Source organism: Rhinolophus sinicus, chromosome 3 (genome assembly GCF_057876585.1).
Source record: "Rhinolophus sinicus isolate RSI-liver-muscle chromosome 3, RSI-T2T, whole genome shotgun sequence".
Lineage (NCBI taxonomy): Eukaryota > Metazoa > Chordata > Mammalia > Chiroptera > Rhinolophidae > Rhinolophus > Rhinolophus sinicus.
This window is the reverse complement of record NC_142503.1, coordinates 9,151,173-9,163,615: the sequence shown is the minus strand read 5'-3', so window position 1 is coordinate 9,163,615 and position 12,443 is coordinate 9,151,173. Positions and strand designations below refer to the sequence as shown.

At 39.5% G+C, this 12,443-nt stretch overlaps 1 protein-coding gene across 5 annotated transcripts in view; it reads left to right on the top strand.

The window, feature by feature from the left end:
- DNAH5 (dynein axonemal heavy chain 5) overlaps positions 1-12,443 on the top strand; it is a 244,682-nt gene that overhangs the window by 80,762 nt on the left and 151,477 nt on the right. For all 5 annotated transcript variants that reach the window (XM_074329069.2, XM_088796437.1, XM_019713456.3 and 2 more), the window contains exons 16-21: positions 837-1,008; positions 4,591-4,736; positions 9,051-9,216; positions 9,901-10,140; positions 11,772-11,962; positions 12,051-12,138. In XM_074329069.2, the coding sequence (XP_074185170.2) occupies positions 837-1,008; positions 4,591-4,736; positions 9,051-9,216; positions 9,901-10,140; positions 11,772-11,962; positions 12,051-12,138 (1,003 nt within the window). The remainder of the gene's footprint in view (positions 1-836; positions 1,009-4,590; positions 4,737-9,050; positions 9,217-9,900; positions 10,141-11,771; positions 11,963-12,050; positions 12,139-12,443) is intronic.

Sequence of the window (12,443 nt, the reverse complement as noted above, 5' to 3'; positions counted from 1 at the left end):
AGAAAGATGGGAGTTGAGGATGACTCTGAGTTTTGGCCTAAGAACTGGACAGATGGAGTTGCCATCAGTTGAGACAGAGAATACTGTGGGCAGAGAAGGTTTTGGGGAAGAACAAACTTTCAGTTTGGGACGTGTTAAATTTAAAATGTCTGCTATATTTTCAAGTGGAGGTATTGAGTAGGCTCTTCTCTTTCCATATATGAGTGTAGACTTCAGGAGTGAGATCTGGGCGGGAGATGAAAATTTGGTTGTCTCTGGCACATGGGTGATACTTAATGCCCTGGCACTTGTTGGTATAACACTGGTTCCTGACTCCTTGTATGTTTTGGATCTTCATGAGGACTGGGCCTGCAAGTCCAGCGATGGGCTGAGGCGGACCTGTGGTGACCCCAGCACTTTGGGTGATGAGCATGGTCCACAGGAAGTGCCCAGAGGTGTAGGAAGCCCGTGGTACCAGCGAACAAAGTTGAATGAATGAGCTTAGAGATGCACAGGCTAAGGCAATGGTAATAAGACTTAACCTGGTTTAGAAAAGTCACTTGACCTCAGAATTTTTCGTCCCTTTTGGGCTGAGTAGGGGGTGAGAAACTCTTAAATTCTTTTTCTCACCTCCTCCATTGAATTTTTACCAGATCAGGAATTTGTATTTATGGAGAGATTTCTTGTTCTCTTTTCTATTTTTGTTTTGTTTTGGCTGCTCTACCTGCCAGGCTGCTATTGGAGCCCTACAGCTGGACCCTAAATAAAAGTCATCCTTTTGGATGAAAAAAAATGAGGTATTAATAGATATTAAAAATGAGATATTAATTGATTATTTAATTCCCATTTCTCTGCAGATGATGTTGGCTGAATACCAGAGAGTGAAGTCAAAAATGCCTCCCATGCTCGAGCAACTGATGGTCCCTCACTTGGCTAAAGTGGACGAAGCTCTCCAGCCCGGCCTGGCAGTCCTGACCTGGACATCACTGAACATTCAGACATACCTGAAAAATGCTTTTGCGAAGATCGGTAAGCCTGTCTAAATGGTTATTGTTTTGCAATTTGAAAGGCTGAGGTCTTAACGTCTATTGTATAATGTCTTACAGAGATTGTGATGTAAGTAGTGAAACGGAGCGTGTTACTCTTAAGCTGATCCCTAAGGAATTTTACCAAAACGTATGAACTCATTAATTTCCTGGGAAGTATATATATATATTCGCTCTGTAATTTTATCCCCAGAGATTAACTGCATGTTAAAATTACACTTATTGTTGGACATTACAATTTAAAGGATCTTTAGAGTCATTCAGCTTTTTATACTAGTAGGTTAGTGTATTTTGAGACGTCAACTTGAAAGATGTGGAGATTTGGCCAGAGTAGAGTGCTGAACAACAGGATATATGGCAAAAGTGTATGCAAGTATATTTTCTTAATGAGGGTATAATACACTTTCAAATTTATGTGAAGTGGTATACTCCTTAATGTGCGAGTTTTCAGATTGTGTATAGGTATGCAGCAAAGCGGGTTCTTGGCTCAGATGAGTCTGGGAATTCAGGTCAAGTAAACTCAGGCAGGTTCCTTTCCTGGAGGCCTTTTCAGAGCCTTTAATGTACCATTGTCCAGCAGGTCTCCCAGAGTGGGCTCTTACAGGTGGCATTTTCCAGAATTTCTTGGCTGCCTTCTCAGAGGACATATTAACATCTTTATGGACCTTCCAGGATGGGCAGTGGAGCACAGTTTCAAATGTGATACAGACGGATTTTTCCAGGAAGACTTAGTGCCCTTCTCCTCCCCTCCCCAGTGTCCTTCACCTTCTCTTCATGGCTCAGTTCTCTCCACACTTCCAGAAGCTTACTTGGACTGTTCCACCTCATGGGACCCCTTCCTCCTGTGGCCCCCTGGGACCACAGACTATATTTTGGTTTCTTCTAATGGTTTAGTACAGTTCCATCTTTCTTCCCAAACTGACTGCAAAGGACGTGAAAATCAGGCTGTTTCTTATACTTTTGTATCACTGTTTCGTATTTCTAGGTGCACACTAGATACCCATGCACTTATGAATTTATAATTGCAATAGTTTTATATAGTTAATCTCTTTCCAATTCTTTACCTCCCTAACCTCTTTCCTGCCCTTTGATATTGTCACCTCATTCCTGGGCATCCGTTCCAGATACCTCTTGTGATGGCTCCTTTTATATATTCTCTCTCTCTCTCTCTCTCTCTCTCTCTCTCTCTCTCTCTCTCTCTCGTGCTAAAGTAGTACCTACTCTACTTATAGCCTAAATTGTCAAGAGCATATTAGTGGGTTTTCATTGTACCTTCCAAATAACTTAGAATTCAGAAGGGTCCAGCTATTTATTTTACCAGGTGCTGGGTACTCAGGAAAATTTGGGAGGTACTGGGTTGGGTGAGAAGTGGAGTGAGGACTTAATGGTTGAACCCTCCTGCCCTCTTTGTTTTGCTTCATAGGTTGGGGACTAGATTCAAAGACAAGTTGGGGTCTTTTGATATGATTGAGAAGAGTTTTAGGCTCATTACAATTTGAAGGTTGAATACTATAAAATGAGTGATCAAATAACCCCTGCATTAGAGGAGTGGAGAAGATCGTAGAAATAATCTTAAATAAGACCTTCAATTTAAAGTTGGATAACTATGACCCAGAGATGCTAAAGGGCTTTAATATTAATAGATGTGTGCAGTCAAGATGAGTTTAGAAGCCAGTTTCCTTGCCTTTAAATGAATATTCTTTCCCAAATACATCTGCCCAGGAATGAAAACAAGAGGAAATTGGCTAAAATTCTAGAATGAGGCGTTTATAAAACCTGTGAAAACTTCATAATAAGAGTTACCACAACTGAATTAGAACAGGCTACCAAAGTAGACTTTAGTAATAATCTCTAAATTATCTAGGAGATTAGATAATTAGGATTAGAGGATTAACAATTTGGATGTTTCATTAGTGTTCACTGGAGACAAGGAGCTAGTTTCTAAAGAAACTCTTCATAGTTTTCTGATTCTGTTTTCCCTTTGTGATTTAAATTAAGGAACTGAGGTCAAATAAAGATTAAGTTTCTTTGGGAGGCAAACTGTGTTGAATCTCAGTAACAGTTGGATTCTTTATTGGATTAGTTAGCCAGCCCTTGTCTTTACAGGTGGTTTATTTGTAGCATGCCTTTAAGAGAGTACTGGCCACTCTTTAAAATAACAGGACTTCTGGTCACATGATTTTTGCACAATCTATGCATAGATATACGAGTTTTCTATTACAGTTGTAACAAGTTACCACAAACTCAGTGGCTGAAAATAACATAGTTACGGAGGCGAGAGTCCAAAATGAGTCTTAGGAAGTTAAAATCAAGGTATCAGCAGGGATGGTTCCTTCTGGAGGCTCCAGGGGGGAATCCTTTCCAGCCCCAAGAGCCCGCCTACATCCTGTGGCTCATGGTCACTGCATCTTAAAGCCAGAAGCTTAGCATCTTCAAATCTCTTTCTTTTTGGCCCTCTGCTTCAGTAGTCATGTTGTCTTCTGACTCTGGCTCTCCTGTTTCCCTGTTAGAAGGACCCTGAGACTAGCTTCACCCCACCTGGATAATCCAGGACAACCTCCATACCTCAAGGTCCTTTACTTGATCACATCTACAAAATCCCTTTTGTCATATAAGGTGACATGCGCAGGGGATGAGGATGTAGACATCCTCGGGGGTGGGGGCACTGATGTCCTTGAAGATGTGTTGAAGAATCAGAAACAATAAAGAACTTCACTGAGCACACATATACTTAAATGAAGGTACTGGCTCTCTTTTAGTAATGAATAAGCTGACCATGCAGAACTATTTGGTGTCTCGAGTAGCCTCTTTGAAAGTTACCCTAGAAATAATTGAAATGTGTTTACATCTCTGATACATCAGGAACACATAACATGGATTTTTCTGTACTCAATTTTAACTTCATTTCCTAGAAGAAAGTTGTGTCAGGAAAAAAAGAGAATTTACTGTATGATGTTTGTTGAAAAATATATCTACTCCATAGATAAAAATTCATTAATCATCATTCTTAGTTTTGAAGTAAACTTGTTAATTTCCTCCAGAATTGGCCTTTCTGTCCATGGAACTTAGTGTGCAATATTACTTCATCACAACTTAAAAAATGTGCCTTATGATTGTAAAGGTAAAAGGCAAATTGGGGAAATTTCACCTCAGTAATATCTGTTGAATACCTCCTGTGGAACAGGCACTGGGCTTAGTGTTGAAGATAACAGGGATGAATTCTGGAAGCAGCTAAGACGCATGATGAACAATACAGGTGCACAGAGATGGAAGGACGCCCAGGGGTCAGGGTCAGGACAGGGGGAGGGGCCACGCAAATATGTGAGGCTCACAGAAAGCCTCCTGGGCCGAATCTTCAAGTGTGAGTCAGTGTGAGGCAGGCTGAGAAATCTAGGAAACTGGTTAAAGAAAGAACACAGTGAGAAAACCAAGTGTGACACTGCGGTACGGAGAGACTTGAATCCTGATTTTACTACGGCAGTTTCATCAAGCACTGTTTTTTTTTGTTTTTTTTTAAAGCAAAATGTTTAATTTTTTTGACTCACTTTTTTTTTTTCCCCCAAAGAGAACCTGGAATTGTTGCTTGACAGGGTCAACGATTGGATCGAGTTCCGTATTGACGCCATTCTGGAAGAAATGAGTCACATGCCGCTTTGCCAGCTCCCCCAGGAGGAACCACTCACCTGCGAAGAGTTTCTCCAAATGACAAAAGTCAGTAGAATATTCATGTTTTTATTAAACTTTTTTTTTATGATTTATTTTACTACAAAGGGCATTTTTGAAGCCTAAGTTACATTTTTTTCCCTCTACCTGTGATTGGTCTGTGATAGATGCGATTCAAATGAGGAACCTTCTGACAATCATTTTAAAATGAAGAGAATGTATTTAGGGAGTCACTTACACATGAGGAACAAATAATTTATTTTCAGATCAGCAGGAGGAAAATTACTGTGGAACACAATTCTCATTTTTTCATATTTTTTGAAGAATGGGGTCATTTTGCTGAAGAGCTTCTAGTAAGCTAGGGTTAATTAATAAAACAATTATTTTATTTTAAACAGCTTCTGGACAGAATTTCTCTGTTGAACTTTTCTATAGATCAGTGTTTCTCAAACTGGTGTTCTGTGGCACATGGTTCTGGAGCCATTGCTGGGAAACCTTGGGAAAGTAGAGTGTGTTCAAACTGCTCAGCGTGAAGACTGTCCCCTTCTTTCCCCTTACAGATTCTTTACACATTCTCATATTAAAATAAAGGCCATCAGAAGGGCTCCTGGAAAAGAGCCCTTTAACTTTCTTTTACCTATTATTTCTCCAACTTATTTGCAAAGGGGACGCTTTTTTCTGTGTGCCAGTATTAAGCTCCTGGGAGCGGTGCTCCAGGAAGTGCCCTGTTGGGAATGTCACTTTAGCATCATTTATAATGTTCTCGATGGCATCCTGATTATAAGAACTCATCAATGATGATTTTAACATGGCATGTCAGGAGTCCCGAAGACCTTCCCTACTAGAAGGACGCATGGAACTCAGAATCCAGTTGTATTCAAGGATAAGACTTATCACCTTGATGTTGTAAGGATAGAGTTAGACCAATGAGGGAAAAGACATGCGGAGTTGGAGGAATGTATTTGTGGGCTTGCTTATGTTTTCTTTCTCTCACAAGGCACCCCACGGAGATTACTCTGTCCCCAGCAACAAAAATACAGCAACACGTTTGCAACGTTTCTGCCCAAGGAAGCCCATCAGAGACTCAGTTCCCAAGGTTTTTGTTGGGTGTGGTCACATAGGCACCTGTGCCTAGCATGGACCCAAATTGCAGAATCCCAGAAGGAAAGCCTTTGTTTAGCATGAACCATAGTTTGTACAAGCAGTCTAGGAATGTGAGCCAGTCCTATCCTCTAGGGAACTGTGTTTGATGTATTGCTTATTTACATGCTTTTTAATAAAATTGTGATTCCCTACTATACATATAGCAGCCTTTGAAGTGATTTTGTTCTCTCAATATTTTTTCAGAAATATTTTTCATGTTGCTATATGTCTTTCAGAGTTACCATTTTAATGATGCCTTCAGAATAGTCTAGTGAATTGATGGACCTTAATTTACTTTCTAGTTCCCTGTTACTGGATATTTCCATGGCTTCCAAAGTTTTGCTATTTTGCCAAGACCTGCAATGAATATATTTATATGTATCATGCCTTTTTCCCCTTTAAAATGATTTCCTCCTCTAAAGTAAGATTATTGCATCAAAGAATGTGGTTCCATTTAATGGCTCTTAATATTTGTAGCCATATTGCTTTTTAAAAACGTGGTATGAACTTACAATGCCACCAGCAATGTGATAGTACCAATTTCACCATCTTCCAACAAACACTGTTTTATTATAATTATAATATAATTTTTATTATAATTATGTAATATTATAAATAAAATGTAACAAATGCATTATAATAAATTATAAAAATTAATCATAAATGTTATAATTTATACATTTTATTTTAAGTAGCAAAATCATAGAACCTAATTTTAATTTGCATTTTTGATTACCACAATAAATAACTACCAATATAAATGAATGATTACCAATATAATTTTCTTTGAATTTGTTTACTTTTCATAATTTATTTATTCTTTCAATAAGTTTTTGTGGCGCTCTTATGCAAACATTGCTGGAGATACAACACAAAACAGATGAAATTCCTTCCATCATGGAGCTTACTTTCAAGTGGAGGATACAGAAAAATAAACAAAAAAGTAAAAAAAACAAAAACATGTCAGGTGGTGATAAATTCACTGGAGAAAAATTAAGAGGGTAATGGAGAAAAGGAGTACCTGAGAGAGAGCTGTGATTTTTATATTAATGGTCAGTGATGATTTCTGTGATTACACAGGAAGTGAGTGAGCAAGCCATGTGACGATCTTTGGGGAAGAGCATTCCAGGCAGAGGAGACAGCAAGTGCAAAGGCCCTGAGGCAAAAGCTTGTTGTTATGGTAACTGGAGGGAGATATTTAGTTGAAGTTCATGAAGCATGTTCACACACTGAGGTGGAAAATCAAGTAGAGAAGGAGAAAGGGAATGTTTGATAAACATGGTCTCAGGGGAAGCAGTGAATCTGTGATGTAGAACTCAGGTTGTATGATTGTTCTTGAATAGAAAGAGAAACATTGCATTCACTGAAAAAGGAGGAAAAGGTTAATGATAGAGCCCGGTTTGTCTTCTGGGTGAAGGCGTGGGGCCAGGGAGTTGGTGAGTCCCCATATCATGGCCTCCATTTGCTTTGTGCTGTAGAAATCAAGGTCATTAAATGGGGAAGGATGGTCTAAAGATTTGAGGACACAGCAGTCACGGGCCTTGTAGAGGAATGTGACTGGAGTCATGTAGGAGGATTCCTTGGTAGCATCAGGGGCCTGACTGAGTTTGGGGGCCATGAATTTCCAGTGCTGAGCCCCTGCACTGCCGTGACCTCTGTGCGTAAGTGGAGAGGGTAGATCATCTGGTTTGTTTGGGTTGGGCTTCTCCTGCGTGGGACAATGGAAGGCTGAGGGCGTGATGATGGAGTAAAGGATATTGGCAAAGGAATGGTTGAAATGAGAAATCATGTTATTAGAAGAGGGTGTGTGGAGTCAGAGGATTTATGATGCAGACTTCAAAAACTATTAGCCATCTCTCAGAGAACAAAGAGCTAGTTTATATGGAATGAGATAAGCAAGCTTGGCAAATGTAAATCCTGTGGTTGTATGTGGTTTGCTGACCGTGATAACAAGTACTTCCAGAGTGCTTACTTTGTGCTAGGCACTATTCTTAATATACATACATTATCTTCTTGAATATTCCCAGCAACCTAAGGTAGTTTCTACCATAACCACCATTTTACAGATGGGAGAATTGAGGCCCAGAAGGATTTCGCAGAATCACGCAGAGCTAGGATTTGAATCCAGGTGGTTTGGTGCTAGAGTCTGTACTTGTCACTAGATGGTGCTAACTCTGTCTCAGTCCTTCCTCAATCTCTGTCCTGCCTCGGTTTTGTAACTGTCTCTATCTCTTTCATAACTGTCTCTGAACTAGAGATTGGTAGTTGGGTGAAGTTCCGAGTTGGGAGTGAAGTTACTTTATACTTTATTTGCTGCTCAGTTTAATAGTTTCAGGACACATCAGAATGCTCCTATGTTAATGACATCAAAATGCCATGTGCCCTGCAGCAGTGGAGTGGAGGTGAAGCTTGTGAGTGATGAGGAGGTAAATGCACGATGAAGCTGATGTTTGGAGTGAATCATCCGCGAGCACATTAGAGTCTTAGGATGAATAATGGCGGGATGTGAGATGGAGCTGGAGATGGTGACCTCTCGACAGAGTCTATTGCTTCATGGGCTTATTCTCCAACTAGGTGGTAAATCCCTAATTGTCTACATCATCTGTCTCTGTCTATCCATCAGTTCGTCCATCCTATTTATCTATCTATCTATCTATCTATCTATCTATCTATCTATCTATCTGTCATCTATCTACCATCTATCTATAATATCTATCGATCTATCATCTATCATCATCTGTTGTCCTACAGAATTGATCACAGTGCCCCAATCATACTAGTTTATTTTTGTTAAATCTCATTCTTGAAAAATGTGTAATCTAGATGGAGGGGAGGGGAATATATAAAATTTATTTGGGTTGACTATAGCTTGTTGGCCAAGGTGAGAAGGGGAGAAAGGCTGCCTGGAGCAGATTTATGTGAAATGAAGGCCACTTTATGGGCAGAGAGCTGCTGGTGGCTTTTGGAGTTGTTTCCTCCACTGCTGGAGAAGTAAGCGTGATTTTGGCTCATCCATGCTGCTCCAGTTGGTTCCCTTGTCTTGAATGTGTTCTTTTCCAGGATGCCTGCCATGGGTTAGTGCGAGGGGTGTGGCCAAGCATCGCTGGAGGCCAAAATCTCATTTGGAGGCTGAACCTGTGGCATTGCTACCACCCTGACGTGTTTGTAAGAGTGAGAGCAACAAATGTGACACTGTGCTAATTATTTATTTTGTGATAGGACCTTTGTGTACATGGTGCTCAGATACTACATTTTAAAAGCTCATTAGTGGAGGAAGCAGTCAGTGAGCTAATAAATATGCTGTTGGATGTGGAAATTCCATCTACAGAAGAAAGTAAAAAAGTACCCAATGTGAACAGTGCTGATTCAAGAAACGAAGGTTCAGGTAAGAGGGGGTAATGGAAGAGTTCTGTTCTTTCAGGACAAACTTTCGACATAGCAATTAATTTCACACTTCTGTAGACACCCTCCCCATTTTATAAGGACATTTATAAATCTGAAATTATGATTCTGAGCCTATTGTAATGACTCCATGTCATTAATTACATTATTATTTTTTAAACTCTACAAACACGTACTTTGCATCATCCCGTTAACTCTCTGTGCATTTAGGTATGTGTGTGATTTTTCACCTGATCAGTAAAGTAGGATGGATTATGGATTGGAATCCCCATTGGAGTACATCTGCACTAGAGCAAACGTTTTGTGGGAGAGATGAGGACACTGAGAAGCGGAGAAGGGAAGCTATGCCCCCAAGGTTTTCTGGCTATGGGTGGAAGAGAGCACCAGAACCCAGTCCTCTGAGGCCCAGGCTTGTTTTTTCAGCCATAGCTGCTGCCTGTCTGTTGCCTCACACTGAGGAGGCAAGGCCTCCCTCATTCCAGCTGGCACCCCGATTTCCTCGTTCTGTCCTTTGATGGTCTCACTTTCTAAGACATGTGACATTTAAGTGTTATCAAGCTTGCATGTAATTTATCTTAATTTTCTTCTCTTTAATTGCAATAGATGTTCTCTCTCTCTCTCTCTCTCTCTCTCTCTCTCTCTCTCTCTCTCTCTCATCTTGTAACAGCCAAAAGAGAAGAAGGAAAGTCCGACCCCTTGACATCTTCTCTTACCGCTGGGGCTGGCCTCCTGCCTTTGATCGGAATCACAAGGAAGAAGAAAGAGACTGAGCTATTAGAGGAAGAAGCCTGCGAGTTGCTCTCTCATTTCAATCACCAAAACATGGATGCTCTTCTGAAAGTTACCAGGAATACTCTAGAGGCCATTCGCAGGCGCATTCACGCCTCCAACACGATTAACTTCCGGGGTAATAATCCCACAGAGTTTGCCTACTGGATGGCCAGGCACAGTTGGTGGTGGTGGTGCTGGTGGTGCTGGTGGTGGTGGTGGTGTGTGTGTGTTCCTGTTAAATTTAAATAATTAAAAACCCCACCGTTTATTGAGTGCCTCCTTGTAAGTTTATGCATTGTGAACTTCGATTACCCCAACAATTCTATGAAGTAGATTCTGTCGTTACTCTCGTCTGAAAACTCGTGGGAAAACTGCAGTGCAGGGAGGCTAAGTGGTCTGTTACAGGTCACTTAGCGTTTGATAATAACGTAAGAGTTGGCGTCACTTTTAATCTTTTTACAATAAGGTGAAAACATGTAAAATGAATTAGTGAAAGAAAAAAACCCACACATTTAAAAGAGCAGATCTATAGAAAGAAAATTTCATTGTTAAATTATTAGATGATTAGCCAGTCTTATAAGTGAGAGAGATCTTATTAATGCCAGGCTCTTCAAAGCAGAATAATTTTGTTTTTAAATCAATTTTGTGTCAATTTAGTACTTTCCAGCTGGTTTCCTCATTCCCGGTGCAATCATCTCTTCCTTAGCACAATTCAGAAAGAGGCATTGCATTTCCCAGATGGACCAGAAAAATCCATCAAATCTGGAGACAGTCTGAAATTTAATTTTAAATTAAAAATAGTAAAAAAAAAAGTAATTAAAATGGAAAAACAATAGGATAATAAAGCCTTTTTATTTATTTGGAATATTGGCATTTTAGGGAAAGTGTCTCTAGAATTTAATTAAAAGTGGATGAATAAAAGTAGAAACACTGACATAAGTTTTTGACTTGGCATGGTGGCATGGCTCATTATGCTTTATTTTACTTCAGAATGCAGGATAGTCATTTTCTTTGACACAGGGATATAATTAGAACTTATCAAATGTTGGTTGACATGCTGAATATTAAATCACATTTCTTTCCGAACTTTATATACTATGGGTATTTCCCACTATATTCATAAAGTTACACACACACAAACACATGTCTATATTTATATGTCTATACCTATTTCAAACTTAAAAACCTCTGGGATATAAGTGGTGAGTTACACTTTATTTCTTCTCCACTTTTTAATTGCTCTGAGTTTGGATTATACACACTGTGGTAGGAAAAGCATGTTTTATTTGAAATTCCAAACTAGTTATTTGTTTTGACTGGCTTGTTTTGATAGTTATTTTGTTCTTAATTCCCTGCCTATTTATTCTACTTTTAACTAATGTGTTGGCATACTTTTATTTGGACAGCATCATTTTCAACATTTTAGTTAAGAGTTTACATAGTTAAAGCCTGATCCCACATAGTGGTGATCCTTTACTGAGGATGTACTGACAAATTGTAATCGACGGAAGGTAGCTTGGGCTCCACGGAGCTGCTCAGTGGAGCACAACTAGAGCCTCCAATAGTTTTCATTCATTCATTCATTTATTCATTCGTTCGTTCGTTCGTTCGTTCGTTCGTTCGTTCATTCATTCATTCAACAAATATATGTCTGATTATATACCTATAATATATTGTTGTAGGTGCTTTAATTTTTCTGGTTAAGAATGAAATAAGTCCCATTATAAATTAAAAAGAGTACATCTTCCCTGTTTTTCATTAACTCAGACAGTAACAGTGCATCTCCGATGAAGCTGAACAGTCGGCCCATTTTCCGGGCTGGTGTTACTCTGGTCATTCCCAATATCGCCATGACCCCTGCCCTGGAAGACATCCAGCAGACACTGAACAAAGCTGTGGAGTGTATCATCAATGTCACCAAGGGGGTTAGACAGTGGAGTGGTGAGCTGCTACCCAAAGTGAGTGTGAGATGAAGGAATTATTTCATATGGAGGCTGCTTCTTCTGCAGATGGGACTGAGCTGAAAAATATCCTTTTGCATTGTAGAAAAAGCTTCATGAAAGAAAAATGGCTGCTTTGCAGAACAATGAGGACAGTGATTCTGATGTTGAAATGGGAGAAAATGAACCTCAAGGTAAATGTTATTTTAAACTAGTCATTGTAAACCAGTATTTATTGACCTAAAATATTTTCCCTTCATGCAATTCTCAAATCAGAGTAGATTGGAATATCAATGAGCTACTTTTAAGTTTACAAAATACAAATAAAGATTCATGTATTTTAATATCACAGTTGTGGGTGCATCATTGATTTCTGGTTGACTGTAATGATGAGAACTGGGGGACAAGAAGGGTTTATGTTCTCAGTTTGAAGAGATACTTGTTTTCATCACAATGAATATTTCCTCATATTCAAGAGACATTGTTGGCCCATGATGTG